Source organism: Suricata suricatta, chromosome 17 (assembly GCF_006229205.1).
Source record: "Suricata suricatta isolate VVHF042 chromosome 17, meerkat_22Aug2017_6uvM2_HiC, whole genome shotgun sequence".
NCBI lineage: Eukaryota > Metazoa > Chordata > Mammalia > Carnivora > Herpestidae > Suricata > Suricata suricatta.
This window is the reverse complement of record NC_043716.1, coordinates 44457000-44471030: the sequence shown is the minus strand read 5'-3', so window position 1 is coordinate 44471030 and position 14031 is coordinate 44457000. Positions and strand designations below refer to the sequence as shown.

The following is a 14031-nucleotide window of genomic DNA, read 5'->3' as shown; positions in this document are numbered from 1 at the left end:
GGAAGCGAACATATTGATGGGCGGGAAACTTCCGTGCTGAGAGCTCACCGAGCAGGCTCCTCAGACCGCGAGCTAGTAAGGAAGAGCGAAGACAAAAAACAGAGTTCTAAAGATTAATGCTACCACGGAAAAGTGGTCCAAGCATGCTGATTTCTGAGATCTTCCTCTCTCCAAAGACAAGGAGATTTGGGATATGTAAGGAGCCTCAATAAATACACATCCATCAAGCATTGGCCCACGAATATATGTTTCTTTTATCAAAGTATCTGCTAAGAGTTGATCTTTAGGGGCCTTACCTAAGTCACAGGACCCTGTTTTGCTTGAGTAACATCTGGTCTCCACAGTCCCACGCTATTTCTGGTCCCTAAAGCCCTCATGGGCCACATAAACATTAAGTAGAATGCCAAACTCTATACACGAAGATCTACCTCTTGCATAAACGATCAGGGAGGAGTAAGACTTTATCTTTGTATTTGAGTATAGATGTGTAAAGACCATCTGGAAGAGACGAAATTCAGTGGTTCTTTCTGCAAGGGGAGGTGGGAACTGGGTGTGCAGGGCAAGAATGGGGATGAGAGTTTACACTGTATTTCTTTTTTTTTTATGTTTATTTATTTTTTAGAGAAAGTGAGAGAGAGAGAGAGAGAGAGAGAGAGAGAGAGAGAGAGCAGGTAGGGGCAGAGAGAGAGAAGGAGACCAAGAATCCCAAGCAGGCTCCATGCTGCCAACACAAAGCTAGATGAGGGACTCAAACTCATGAACTGTGAGATCATGACCTGACCCCAAATCTAGAGTTGGACATTTAACCACTGAGCCACCCAGGTGCCCCTACATTGTATCTTTTCTTCATACAGAAAATATATTGTCTTTTTTGGGTCTCAGGTACACAGAATTGGATTGATTATAATCCCTGGCTCATAACACACCCTCACCTTTGATCTGTGCACAATGACCTTTTGTTTTATTTATATACGCATGCTTTTAATAACATAATGAATTCACATGACCCCACCACCCAACCTGAAAATTAGAACTAATGCTATATCGTTCTGTGTATTCCTAATCTTACCCCCCTCTTCCCTTCAGAAGTGACCACTATCCTGATTTTTTTTTTATTTTATTTTAAGTAGGCTTCACACCCATTGTGGGGCTTGAACTCACAACCCTGAAATCAAGAGTCACATGTCCTACCAACTAAGACAGCCAGGTGCCCCCACTATCCTGCATCTTTAAATATTAGTTTTATCCACCTTTTTTTTTTCCATCCACTTTTTTAAACCTGCATTATTTCAAATGATCTATCTGTAAGCTCTTTGGGGTTTTTCACATAGACATCATATCATCTGCATTTGGGGATTTTGAAACATTTGACTGCATTATCTGCTCAAAAATTTAAATAAAATGTTTATAATCTCACGATTGTTTTGTTTACACTTTATGCAAATCAATGAGAAAGGAGGCCAACAAAGCATAGGAGACACAGTAGCTCTTAACTCCAGAGCCTGACGCTGGGTAGATAGCCTCTTCCAGAATGGGCACCACATACAGCCATTGCCTGCCTGGCCCCTGTAGGTGTTGGGGCCCCAGGACACTGCACTGCAGAGGATGTGAGAATACCAATCTGATGTGTAAAGGTCACCAGGGTGATGTTTCTGAGATAACAGGTGTGTGTCTGCTTTCCTTCCTTTGACATGTAGCTTTCACCATCAACCACATCTACATGAATATCCTGCCAGGAAAGGAGGTGCAAAACGGGCAGAACCTGACCCTGCAGTGTGTCGTGGACATTAGCACTACCTCCCAGGTCAAGCCTCAGCACTGGCTGCTGTTCTATAAGGATGATGTGCTGGTTCACAATGTCTCCTCCATGAAGAACACGGAGAGTTATTTTATTCCCCAAGCCCGGGTCTCTCATGCAGGAACATATAAATGCACCGTGAGTCTGAACAACAAGGAGAAAACCTCAAAAGAGTACCAGGTGTGCGTGAAAGGTGAGTCCCTGCATTTGAACGTAGCTCAAGTAAATGCAGCTTAGCACACGCAGTAGCAGGAATGGCAATTAAATGGAGGGTAGCGCTGGACCGCCATTGTCACCCTTGTCACTCATCTGCCTGGCATTTTCCTAACCTGAAAATGTAGGCATTAGACATGCTCCCAATATGCTCCCAAGGCTATTTCTCATCTCCTTGCCTTTGCCTAGGCTATATTCCCTCTCCTGGGAATACCCTTCTTCACCTCCTTCAAGACTCAACTCAATCATCTCTTCTCTGACATCTTCCCAAGCAAGACCGATCTTCCCCAGGGTCCCGGTCCTTACAGCTCTTGTACAATCTGAACATTCAGTGGCATTTGTATAAAGTCCACAGGTTGAGTGTTCGCACCAGATTCTCCAGTCAGTCTGCCTGGAGTCCAGTGTGGGCAAGTTTCTTATCCTCTCTAAACTTCAAAATTCTCTTCGGTGAAATAAAGATTATAATAATACCCAGCTCAGTGAGAGATTGGGAGAATTAAAAGATATCTCCTAGGTAAAGTGCTTAGTATAATTTCCAACACAAAATTAAGTTCCCAATAAATGGCCATTACTATTTCACTCAATGACAAGTGTTTCTTTCACACCTTTCTGCTCTTCAGTGAGATCACAAGGAAAGAGATGGTGTTTGGTCCATTTTTGTATCTCAAGCAAGGAAATCTGGCTCACAGTAGGCACTCAGTAAATGATTGTGAAATACATTAAGCAGCTGAAAAATGGGAAATAGAAATGGATAAAAATGTAGAAGTAGGAGGAAAATCATGGGAAATTTGAGTTCTGAGATATAGGATTCCATCCAGTCACTCATTCGTTTATTCCCTCAAGAAGCATTCCCCCAGGCTGCAAGTCAGGAACAAAAATCAGGTGCAGGACATGAAAATGCATCAGATTGAGTCCAACTCTGAAGGCAGTTCCTGCTGATGGGGAAGAGAGACATTAAAAAAATAATAATTACAATCCAATGGTCATATGATCTCAGTGCCTTGGGAGCACAAAGATGAGAGGCAACAATTCTTCCTAGAGAAGTTAGGGATGGCTTCCTGGAGGAAGGGACTTTGGGTCCAAATACAAAAGGCCATGGAGGAATTTGCTTGATGATGAAATGCAGCGAGGGCAGAGAAATGGGATGTCACATGAATAGAAGAACAGAGGCCAAGGAAGAACAGAGTATCCCAGTCGAGTTTCCCTTCGGTCAAATTCCCCAACCTTTGGAGTCTTCGTTTCCTGTCTCTAAAATAGAGGTCACTAGGTAGGTACACATACCCTTGAAGGTTGTTTCATTTTGAGGATTAAATGTGATGGCATCAAAGTGTGCTTAGTAACCAAGTATTGAATGAATGGATGAGTGAATGAATGCCCATCATGTGTGAGGGGCTAAGCCCAGCCATCCTTAGAAAGGGATCACCCTTTCAGCAATAGGAAGCAGGAATGACCAGCAGGTAAGTTTTCAGGGGTATTTTCCTTTCGTGAGCATACAATCTCTGGCTACATTTTTGGTCAAGCCTTTAGGCTTACAAGGGAGAGCATGACATTATCCTCCCCCAGGCAAATTTCTCCATAGATGTGCTATGTACAGTCAGGGGCACGGCTGGCTAGACATCCTTTAGAGTCACCAGGGGCAATAGCCACGGTGATGCAGACCAGCCCTTCTCACCTCCTCTGAGGACTGGGCCTCTCCGGACCAACAGCTCTCGGCACTGACTTTAGTGATAAGGAAAGATTGACAGGCTGAATTTGGGAAATGTATGTTGAAAAGAAATGTGCTGGCAGGCTTTAGAAACTTAGGGTGAATTTTTTCTTAAAACTCAGATGATTTAATGGATAGAGTTAGTGAATTGAACCCTATGCTTCCTTAACAGCTATTACCATAACTGTCATTTCTGCATTTTGTGTGCTCACTTTTGTCATCAGAGTAGTTGTTCACTCTATTGTTACTTCCAGTGATAAGAACTGTCACCTATTAGACCCTCATGGGGTAAACAGTTATAAGTATTTACACACGTTTTGTTTAGCCCCTACAATAGCACAGGGAGCTAACTGTGGCCATTTCCAGGTGCAGACACAGGCTCAGAGAGGTTGCGTGGCATGTTCATGCCTTGAAGTTCCTCAGAGGCAAAGCTGGTTAGAACCCAGATCTGGTTGACTCCAAAGCTGGCCTCTCTAACTCTTAATTATTATTCAGGTCTTTGAGGTCATTCTTTAATTCATTAAGCATTTATTGAGTCCCACTCTGAGCCAGGCTGAGGACCCAACAAGGAGTAAGGCGTGATTCCTTCTCTTGGGGAGATCAGTGTGAAGCAGGAAAACACCTTTGTAAGCAGCTGCCACCCCAGGTGATAATACTGGTAGGAATACAGTATAGGTCACCTTCCCAAGAGGACAGCCCGCCATCTCCAAACTGGGTGCATCACAACAAAGATTCAGAAGAGCCATAAGCAACTGGGTGAGGTGGCAAAGTTTAGGATACAAGCTAGTTGGTCTGACTTGAGGTGGAGCTCATGACCACCAGATCACAGAGTCTGGACAAGACATCTAGTCTCAGCTAGACTGTCCTAGCTCCCCCTCATCTGACCCTGGCTCACCACCAACTCTACCTTCCCCCCCTACCCTTTTCTTTGTTCTAGATGGCCCTCCCGAAAAGTCCATCATATTCCTTGACACAAACAGTCCCCATGCGCACGCACCCTGAAGTCCCTGTCCTCAGCCCCCGTCCCACCTCATCTGTCCAAATAACAACACCCTTCCTCTAAGATTACTCTCAGGCCCTGTTCCCCTCTAGAACCTTCTCTGATCCCTCAGGCAAAGAGGACCTCCATTTTTCCTGACTGATTGGTCCCTCGTTATCTCTACCACACATTCTGATGCTTAGTTATTTTCAGCTTTGCTTGTGAACCAGGAGGCAACATAGCCTTCCTCTCTCCCACCTCCCACCCCAACTCCTGGCTTTGGAATCAGACAGACCTGGAGTTGAATCTCAGTTCTGCAGCTTGCTGACTAGGAGATTTTGGATGAACCTTGAACCTTACTGAGCTTCACCTTCTTTATCTTTAACATAGGCGTACTTTTATCTTTCATGCCCACCTCGGAGATTTATTACGCGAATTACATGGGGTCATGGATAAAAAGTGAATCCTAGATTGTGGTTGGCCATCAGTAAATTATAACAACCACAGTAATGTCCATAGATACTGGCTGTTCTGTTTTAATTGTATCCGTTGGCAAGACTTGTCTCCCCAGTGGGATCGCAAACTTTGAAAGCATCAACCACATCTGAAACATATTTTGTATTTTTCAAAGTACCTGGTATAGTTCGGGGAACATCCGTGCTCAGTCATCACCTGGTAGGTAGCTCTGGGGTTCTGGGAACAAAAGAAAAGACTCAGGTGGGTCACCCACCAGCTTGAATCACTAGCTCAAACTGATACTAACAAACTTTCTCTTCCCCCAAAGGAGTGTCAAGTCCCAGAGTGACACTGGACAAGAAAGAGGCAATAGAAGGCGGGGTTGTGACGGTCAACTGTTCTGTCCCAGAGGAAAATCCCCAGATACACTTCATAATTGAAAAACTCACACTAGATGCAAAAAGTGTCAAGCAAAGAAGAGAAAAGACTTCTCAGAACCAGAATTTTATGGTAATGGAATTCACAGTGGAGGAACAGGACCATGTCATATATTTCCAGTGTCAAGCCAGGATCTTTTCTGGGACCAATGTGGAGATCTCTGAAGTCATCAAGAGTGAACTGGTCACCGTGACGGGTCAGAGTCCTACTCTCCTTTTTATCACCCTCTGGTTTGCTGGTTTGGGATGGGGAGAAAGCCCAGACGTTGGAAAGGGGCTAGGGCCTTCTGGCTGGGCTGCTGTTTTCAAGACTGTTCTTAACCGCTTATAAGCCATGTTCTTCAAACTTTCTGACTGTGATATAGTTCAGAAAATACGGATGCGTGTGTGTGAGCGCATGCAAAATTTCCCAAGCAAAAGTTTCACAAATAATACTTAATGTATGGAGCATTTTGCTATTTTCTATTCTATTTCAGTTTTTTAAAACATTGACCGTGACTCAGTGAAATGATGCATTGTGTGACTTGCAGTTTGGAAACCACGGCTTTAAGCCAATGTGGATCAGACACCAGGAAGTGGAGTTTGGAGGGGTTTGAGGGGGGGGGGGGTCCCGATTGTCAGCCTTTGCCTCCCACATTTGATGAAGGACCCCCACCACCAAGGCGTTGGACAAATAAGAAGCAAATGAGACGCCCGAGGAATGCTCTCCAGAGAGAAAGGCAGTAGCAGAGGAAGTCTGGGCGTGCATGTCCAGTAAGAATAGAGCTCCAGGACAGGCAGCTGGTAGGACGGCACATGGACTCATGAGCAGGTGGAGTCCGGGGAAGGCACAGTCTAGTGCAGTAGCCTCAAGTCCCCCAACGTTTGTCACAAATACCCGTCTGCTTTTGGCAGCTTATTTCATCCCTGCCCATTGTGTATGTATATATGTATATATAATATTTTTCTAATTTTAATACACGGTGTGGGTTAAATTTCCAGACTGTATGGCACAATATAAAGTATAAAGTGTTATTTGTTATTTGGACAGATGAGGCAGGATGGGGGCTGAGGACAGGGATTTCGGGGTGCATGTGCATGGGGACTGCTTCTGTCAAGGAATGGGGTGGACTTTTCATAGTACCAATACTTTGAATCACTTATACGGTCCTAGACTTGCTCTACTTATATGTTCATGCACACACAACATTTTTGTTTGTTTTTCTTTGTTTTTACAAACAATGTGACCCGTCAAACATAACTCCTTTGTAACTTTTCCTTAACTTAACAATATGTTATGGACTTTTGTCCATATCAAGAAATATAGATCCACATCCTTAAAGTGACATCTTAGAATCCTAATATAGGATTTACCTCATTTATCTAATTTACCTCATTTTTCTAATGATAAACTTTTAAGTATTTTCCCAGTTTTTTGCTTTTTTATTTTTTATTTTTTTGAGAAAGAGAGAGAGACAGAGAACACGTGTGTGAGGGAGGAGAGAGAATCCCAGGCTCAGCGTGGAGCCTGATGGGGGGCTGGATCCCACGACCCTGGGATTATGACTTGAGCCAAAATCAAGAGTCAGACGCTCAGCTGACTGAGCTATGCAGGTGTGCCCTCCCCCACAACCCCTTTTTCCCCCTATTAAAACAATCCTGCAATATACATACTTATAATTTGTATATTTCTGTGAATATTTTATTTCATTATTATTTATGAGGTTGATTCCTGGCATTCAAATTCTTGCTTCAAATGTTTTGTGCATTTTAAATGTTGATATATATTGCCAAAGCACTCCTCAAAATGGTTGAACATCTCCATCAAAACTGATGCTAGTGTTTATTTTCCTACATCCTTAGTCTCACACAGCATTATCAACATTTTCTTGTTTATGACAGTCTGATTGAGACACAGTGATATATTTGTTCTTGTGATTTAGATTTCTTTGGTCTTTACTGAGGTCAGGTATGTTCTTTGTGTTTATTGACTTATTACATTTCCCCCCATAAACTTCCTGTTTATATACACTTGGCCCATTCTCCCTGTTTCTGATTGATTTGTTTGAGCCCTTTATAAATTAAATGCATTAGCTCTTTGTCAGTACTATGCAGATATTTCCCCAGGTTCAAACCCTGCATTGTCATGTCTTTCTTTTATGATCAGTTTTCAGGCAGAAGCATTTCCTCCTTATTGAATCAAATTTGTCCATCTTTTTCTTTTTTAGTATCCCAGCTTCCTGATTCACACCTACAGCTTATTAAAGATAATTAAATTAAAAATGCATCTGTTTGCTCTTACTGTTTCTGTAGTTTAACTGTTTGTTGGCTTATTTTTCTGCATTTAGATTTCTGGTGCATCTGAAGTAATTAGGATGTAAGAAAAAAAAAACCTGTTAGTGATTATTACCCTTCTCCAGAGGACAGTTGTTGAGTGTCCTAAAAGATGCCCTCTCTTGTTTTGACTTTTATTCAGGGATGCAGCCTATTTTTTTTTCAATTTTTTATGTAAATTCTAGTTGGTTACCATGCAGTGCAGTATTGGTTTCAGGAGTAGAACTCAGTGATTTGTCACTTCCATGTGACAACAGTTCTCATCACACTAAGTGCCCTCCTTAGTGCCCATCACCCATCTAGCCCATCCCCCACCCTCCTCCCTCCATCAACCCTCAGTTTGTTCTCTATTGTTAAGAGTCTCTTAAGGTTTGCTTCCCCCCTCTCTCTTCTTCTCCTTTCTATATGTTCATCTGTTTTGTTTCTTATATTCCACATGAGTGAAATCATATGGTATTTCTCTCTCTGTGACTGTTTTGCTTAGCATAATACTCTCTAGCTCCCCATGTAATTGCAAATGGCAAGATTTCATTCTTTTGATGGCCTAGTAATATCCCACTGTGCATGCGTGTGTGTCTGTGTGTGTGTGTGTGTGTACATACATATATACATATATATGCCACATGTTTTTTTAAACATTTATTTATTTTGAGAAAGAGAATGTGTATGTGCACGTGAGTGGGGGTGGGATGGGGAGAGAGAATCTTAAGCAGACTCTGCACTGTCAGCTCAGAACCCACTGTGGGGCTTGATCCCACTAACTGTGAGATCATGACCTGAGCAGAAATCGGGTCAGATGCTTAACCAACTGAGCCACGCAGGTGCCCCTATATACCACATCTTCTTTATCCATTCATCATACGTGAACATTTGGGCTCTGTCCATAGTCTGGCTATTGTTGATAATGCTGCTATAAATGTTGGGGTGCATGTACCCCTTCACATCTTGTTGCACCTTTGGGTAAATACCTAGTAGTGCAATGGCTGGATCATAGGGTAGTTCTATTTTAACTTTTTGAGGAACCTCCACACTGTTCCCCAGAGTGGCTTCACCAGTTTGCATTCCCACCAACAGTACAAGTGGGTCCCCTTTCTCTGCATCCTCACCAACATCTGTTGTTTTCTGTGTTGTTAATTTTAGCCATTCTGACAGGTATGAGGTGGTATCTCATCATGGTTTTGATTTGTATTTCCCTGATGATGAGTGAGGCTGAGCATTGTTTCATGTTTCTGTTAGCCATCTGGATGTCTTCTTTTGAAAAATGGCTAGTCATGTCTTCTGCCCATTTCGTAACTGGATTATTTGTTTTTTGGGTGTTGAGTTTGAGAAGTTCTTCATAAATTTTGGATATTTACACTTTATCAGATATGTCATTTGCAAATATCTTCTCCAATTCTGTAGGCCTTTTAGTTTTGTTGATTCCTTCATTGAACAGAAGGTTTTTATCTTAATGAGATCCCAATAGTTCCTTTTTGCTTTTGTTTTCTTTCACTCCTGCAACATCAAGTTGTTTTTTTAATGATAGCCATTTATTGTGAAGTTAAATGACTTTTCAGTAAAAAAAAAAAAACAACAACTAGTGAATTAGGGGCCCCTGAGTGGTGCTGGGAAGTCGGTTAAGTGTCCGACTTCTGCTCAGGTCATGATCTCACAGTTTGTGGGTTCGAACCCTGCATCAGGCTCTGTGCTGACCGCTCAGAGCCTGGAGTCTGCTTCAGATTCTGTGTCTCCCTCTCTCTGCCCTTGCCCTGCTCATGCTCTGTCTCTCTCAAAATACATAAACATTAAAAAACAATTAAAAAAAAACTAGTGAATTAAAGTATATCACTCTAAATCCACTTTTGCCATTTTTAAACATCCCATCTCCATTTTGCCTAGTTGGCAGTCTGTGTGTGTTCTCTCATGCTCTGCATTTTTTTTTTTTTGGTCTGTTTGCAGAAGCAAAGGCTTATCCCTACTTCTTTTACCATCTCCTGATGATCCCACACCTTGGCATCTGTTTTAGTTTAATATTTTATTAAAAGAGTGTTTTTCAAGCTGCAGGAGTCATGAAATTGATTAAGTCACTCATGGCCAGCATTAAAAAAAAAAAAAGAATAGACTAGAAATCAGTTTGGGAGGGATGCATATAGTCATTTAAATGTGCATTTCCATGAAGTGGCACAGTCTACATCATTGTCACTTTTGATATGGAATATTTGTGCTGAAATGCCATAGTTCCATGAAATGGTGTGAAAAGAGCCTAGAAAATCCTTAGTGGGCAGGGGTGAGTCTGTTTCTAATGCTCTGATGATTTTCAAGGTCATTTGAAGAGAATTCTACAGATGAGATCTAGAGAAGGTGGTTTCATCTTTGGGAAGGTCAAAGGAGGATTGCAGCTTAGAAGGCGGAAGGGGAAAGAATGAATGAGAAGGGAGGGAGCACCAGAGCAGCTTAGGAGAAGGATTTTGAGGGAAAAGATTGAATTTGTTTGGGGCGCCTGGGTGGCTCAGTCGGTTAAGCCTCCGGCTTCGGCTCAGGTCAGATCTCACATTCGTGGGTTCGAGCCCCGCGTCAGGCTCTGTGCTGAGAGCCAGCTCAGAGCCTGGAGCCTGCTTCCGGTTCTGTGTCTCCTCTCTCTGCCCCTCCCCCTCTCATGCTCTGTCTCTCTCTGTATCAAAAATAAATAAAAACATTAAAAAAAAAAGTTAAAAAAAAAGATTGAATTTGTTTAATCAATAAGCAAGAATAGTGGTTAGCAACAAAAAAGAGGAGGAGGACCCACGTGCCTCTTCCACTTTGAACCTGAGTCCAATCAGCTTGTCTTCTTCTTGTAGAATCCTTCTCTAACCCCAGATTCCACATCAGCCCTGAGGGAGTGATCACAGAAGGAGATGAGCTCAACATTAAGTGCACCATTCAAGTGACGCACCTGGCCCAGTCATTCCCAGAAATCATAATCCAGAAAGACAAGGCAATTGTAGCACACAAGGAGCACGGCAAGGAGGCCACCTACTCGGTGATGGCCATGGTGGAGCACAGTGGCAACTACACGTGCAAAGTGGAAGCCAGCCGGATATCCAAGGTCAGCAGCATCGTGGTCAACATAACAGGTAGGGCTGCTTCTGGAGGAGGGTGTGCGAATATGGCAGGCTCAAGCAGCCACCGTGTGGGAATCCAGAATGGCCAATGAGAGCGGATACTTCTGCTCCTGCTCCTGCTTGAATGCACTCAGGTGGGGGTGTGGTGCTCAAGGGGAAAAGTCAATGCAGAGCCAGTAGGCAGTTAGCTGTGGTGGTTGAGGTACAAGTTCTGATATCAAATCCCGAAACTGTCACCCACTACCTTGGTGACCTTAGGTGAGTTACTCAGCTTCTCCTTGGCACAGCTCTATGAGATGGGGATAATGACAACATATACCCATAGGACGGTCACAGTGACAAATGACATGACTGTGCTATAAACAGCCTCATACAGAATAAGCACTCTGTGTGAATGTTAGCCAGTGTGTCTACTTTAATACTACATTTATCTTTCCTCTGTGCCAGGCAACATGCTAATTCCCAGACACAAGTCCTAAGACAGGTCAATAGCAACAATTCCCTTTTGTTGACACTATATGACTGGTTTACATGTATTTGCATTTCATACTCATAACAATGCTGTGAGATAGATATCATGATTCTGCTTTTATGGGTGTGGAAATTGAGGCTGAGATGTTAGGTAACTCACTCAGTGATACAGGGTTACCAAGTGGCAGAACAAGAGTCACCCCCAGGCCCATTTGACTTCCAAACCCATGCACTTAAAAGTTCCATTGGACTCCTTTCCCCCTTTCCTGGCTTTACTTCTCTCCATAGTACCTATCACCAAAATATATATATATATATTCTCTCTTCCTGTTTATTGGTGTATCCAGCACTGGAATGCAAGCCTGTGAGACCAGGAACATTACCCATTTTATTTAGGGCTATGTCCTTAACACCTAGAATAAAGCCTGGCACGCAGTAGGACTTCAATACGTATTTGTTGGATGAATGAACAAATATTGGACGACAGTATTTCAGAGAACAGAGAGAGTCAGCACTTTGTGGTTGCCACGTGAAGGTGTTCATTCCTTCCTTCATTTACTGAAAGCCTTCTATGTGTCAAACACTGAGTGTACAGTCACAGGGACAGGCCACAGTATCATAGGAAAGCTGCCAACTACCCAGCTGGGTGATTGGCATATGTGTTAGATCCTGCTGGTCTATAGTGTGTACTGGTAATTTGGCTTATGATTGATAATGACAAATATCTTGATGGTACATGATATTTTTCACTGATAAGATACATATTATCTCATTAGAGAAAGTATTCAGTTCAACATACTTTGAGTTCCTTCTGTATGCTGGGCAACTTATTGGGGATAGACAGCTGCCTAAGGTCAGGCTTTGCTCTTGAAAAACTCACAGACATAAATAGACTATTTGGATGCATTGCAATGAACAAGTACAATAAAGGGATGGTCATATTGCTGTGAGAGCAACAGGGACCAAGTGGTGGACCAACTGATGGTTGCATCAGTCAGAGCATTATCTTTACCCCTCAGGCCAGGCTACTTTAGGAAAGCATAAAGCATCATTGGACCTTAAGATACCACTATTGTAGGTGATCACTTACACCTGGAAGTCTGTGTAGCATGTAGGGTATACAAACCATTCAGTAGATGAGTCTCCCTGTCCTAAGATAGCAGAGTGTTGCACTCAGCTTGCCCTTCCCATCCCTTTAGCCTGAGTGCTCTGTGATCCTGAGCTTCTGCCCTTTCCACGTGGACCTAACTGAACCACACCAGGGCTGGCAGGCAAGCATCCCATGGTCATGTTCCACCAGGCCTTTGGAAAGGTCTCTGAGCCCACTTATCCATCTAGTGATCCACACCCCTGTTGCCATCAAGCCTCACTGTCAATGGCTCTATTGAGTGATGTTAGCAGCTCACAGTAGATTTATGAAAATAGAAGTCATCGAATTAGTCATTTGTCTTTGGATAGAAAAGACACCTTTATGCCCCACTGTGCACCTTTTCAGATCTGTTCTGTCACCAGGAGTTGCTGGGTCTCTCAGCTCTGCCCTGTCGTATCTCTGTAATCACACCCTAACACTGGCCCTCCCACCAGGATTCCCTCTTGCAGGGGTTTGCCGAGCAGCTCTGTGCCAGTTCACTCTTCAGCCAGCTATAGGAGAAGCCCTCCTAATATTACCCCTATTTGACATCATGATTCATGGGCTTAAACCCTCAATGGTCATGATCCTTCACTTTGACCCCATCCTCTTCCCAATGTCCCTCCCACTCTGTTCATTCAACAAGTAAATAAAAGACTAATTCTTACTAGTCTACATGATGGTCCTGCTGGTCTGTTACATTACCTCCTTTACAAATGGACTATTATTACCTAACAGTTCATTCCTACTAAATCATCTTGCACCTACTTCTGCAAGATGGTTTCTATTTTTCACATTTTTGTTTACATATTTTTAAATAGAGAGCCATTGCTTTGGAATTTTTTGCTAAGTTATTTTTTCACATTTCTTGGTATCTGCCCAATGAGATTGTAAAGCATTTTAAGATGTCAGTTTCTTTGGTTTCTTTTTCCCATTTCTAAACTAGAGCTTTTGATGGTTCTCTGAAAACAGAGAAGTTAACAGGAAGGATGGAATGTATCTGAATAAAATATAGATTAATTATTGGACTACCACCTTACTTGAAGTTTTGTTTTATTCCCTGTTGAGGAAGCTATGAAGACATTGGGGACTGATTACGATGGAAATAATTTCCACAAATAGCTATGTAGCATCAATGACAATGACAGTGTTGATTTGTATCCCCAAAATCTTGTATGACAGGTAAATTTAGAACCGAAGGTAGAATTTGATTCCCTGATTCCTGGCTGCATTCTCAAACTTCTAGCCCAAAAAGCTTTCCTAAGAGGGACTTTGGGTCCCTGTTCCTTTCTCAATATGCAGATAATCTAAAAAATTACTGACTTCTTCCTTTTCCATCAAAGGCCATACTCTTGAAACTGGCATGCATTTGCATACATGAAGGACCACTTCTCAGTGGTTAAGTAGCTAATCGGTAATTTTCCAGTAGCTGAAAGTAAAAATATAGTCC

At 42.6% G+C, this 14031-nt stretch overlaps 1 protein-coding gene across 5 annotated transcripts in view; it reads left to right on the top strand.

Moving 5' to 3' along the window:
• Positions 1-14031, top strand: part of PECAM1 (platelet and endothelial cell adhesion molecule 1) — a 72921-nt gene that overhangs the window by 23455 nt on the left and 35435 nt on the right. For all 5 annotated transcript variants that reach the window (XM_029926954.1, XM_029926951.1, XM_029926952.1 and 2 more), the window contains 3 exons: positions 1698-1991; positions 5480-5785; positions 10718-10993. In XM_029926954.1, coding sequence (XP_029782814.1) covers positions 1698-1991; positions 5480-5785; positions 10718-10993 — 876 coding nt within the window. The remainder of the gene's footprint in view (positions 1-1697; positions 1992-5479; positions 5786-10717; positions 10994-14031) is intronic.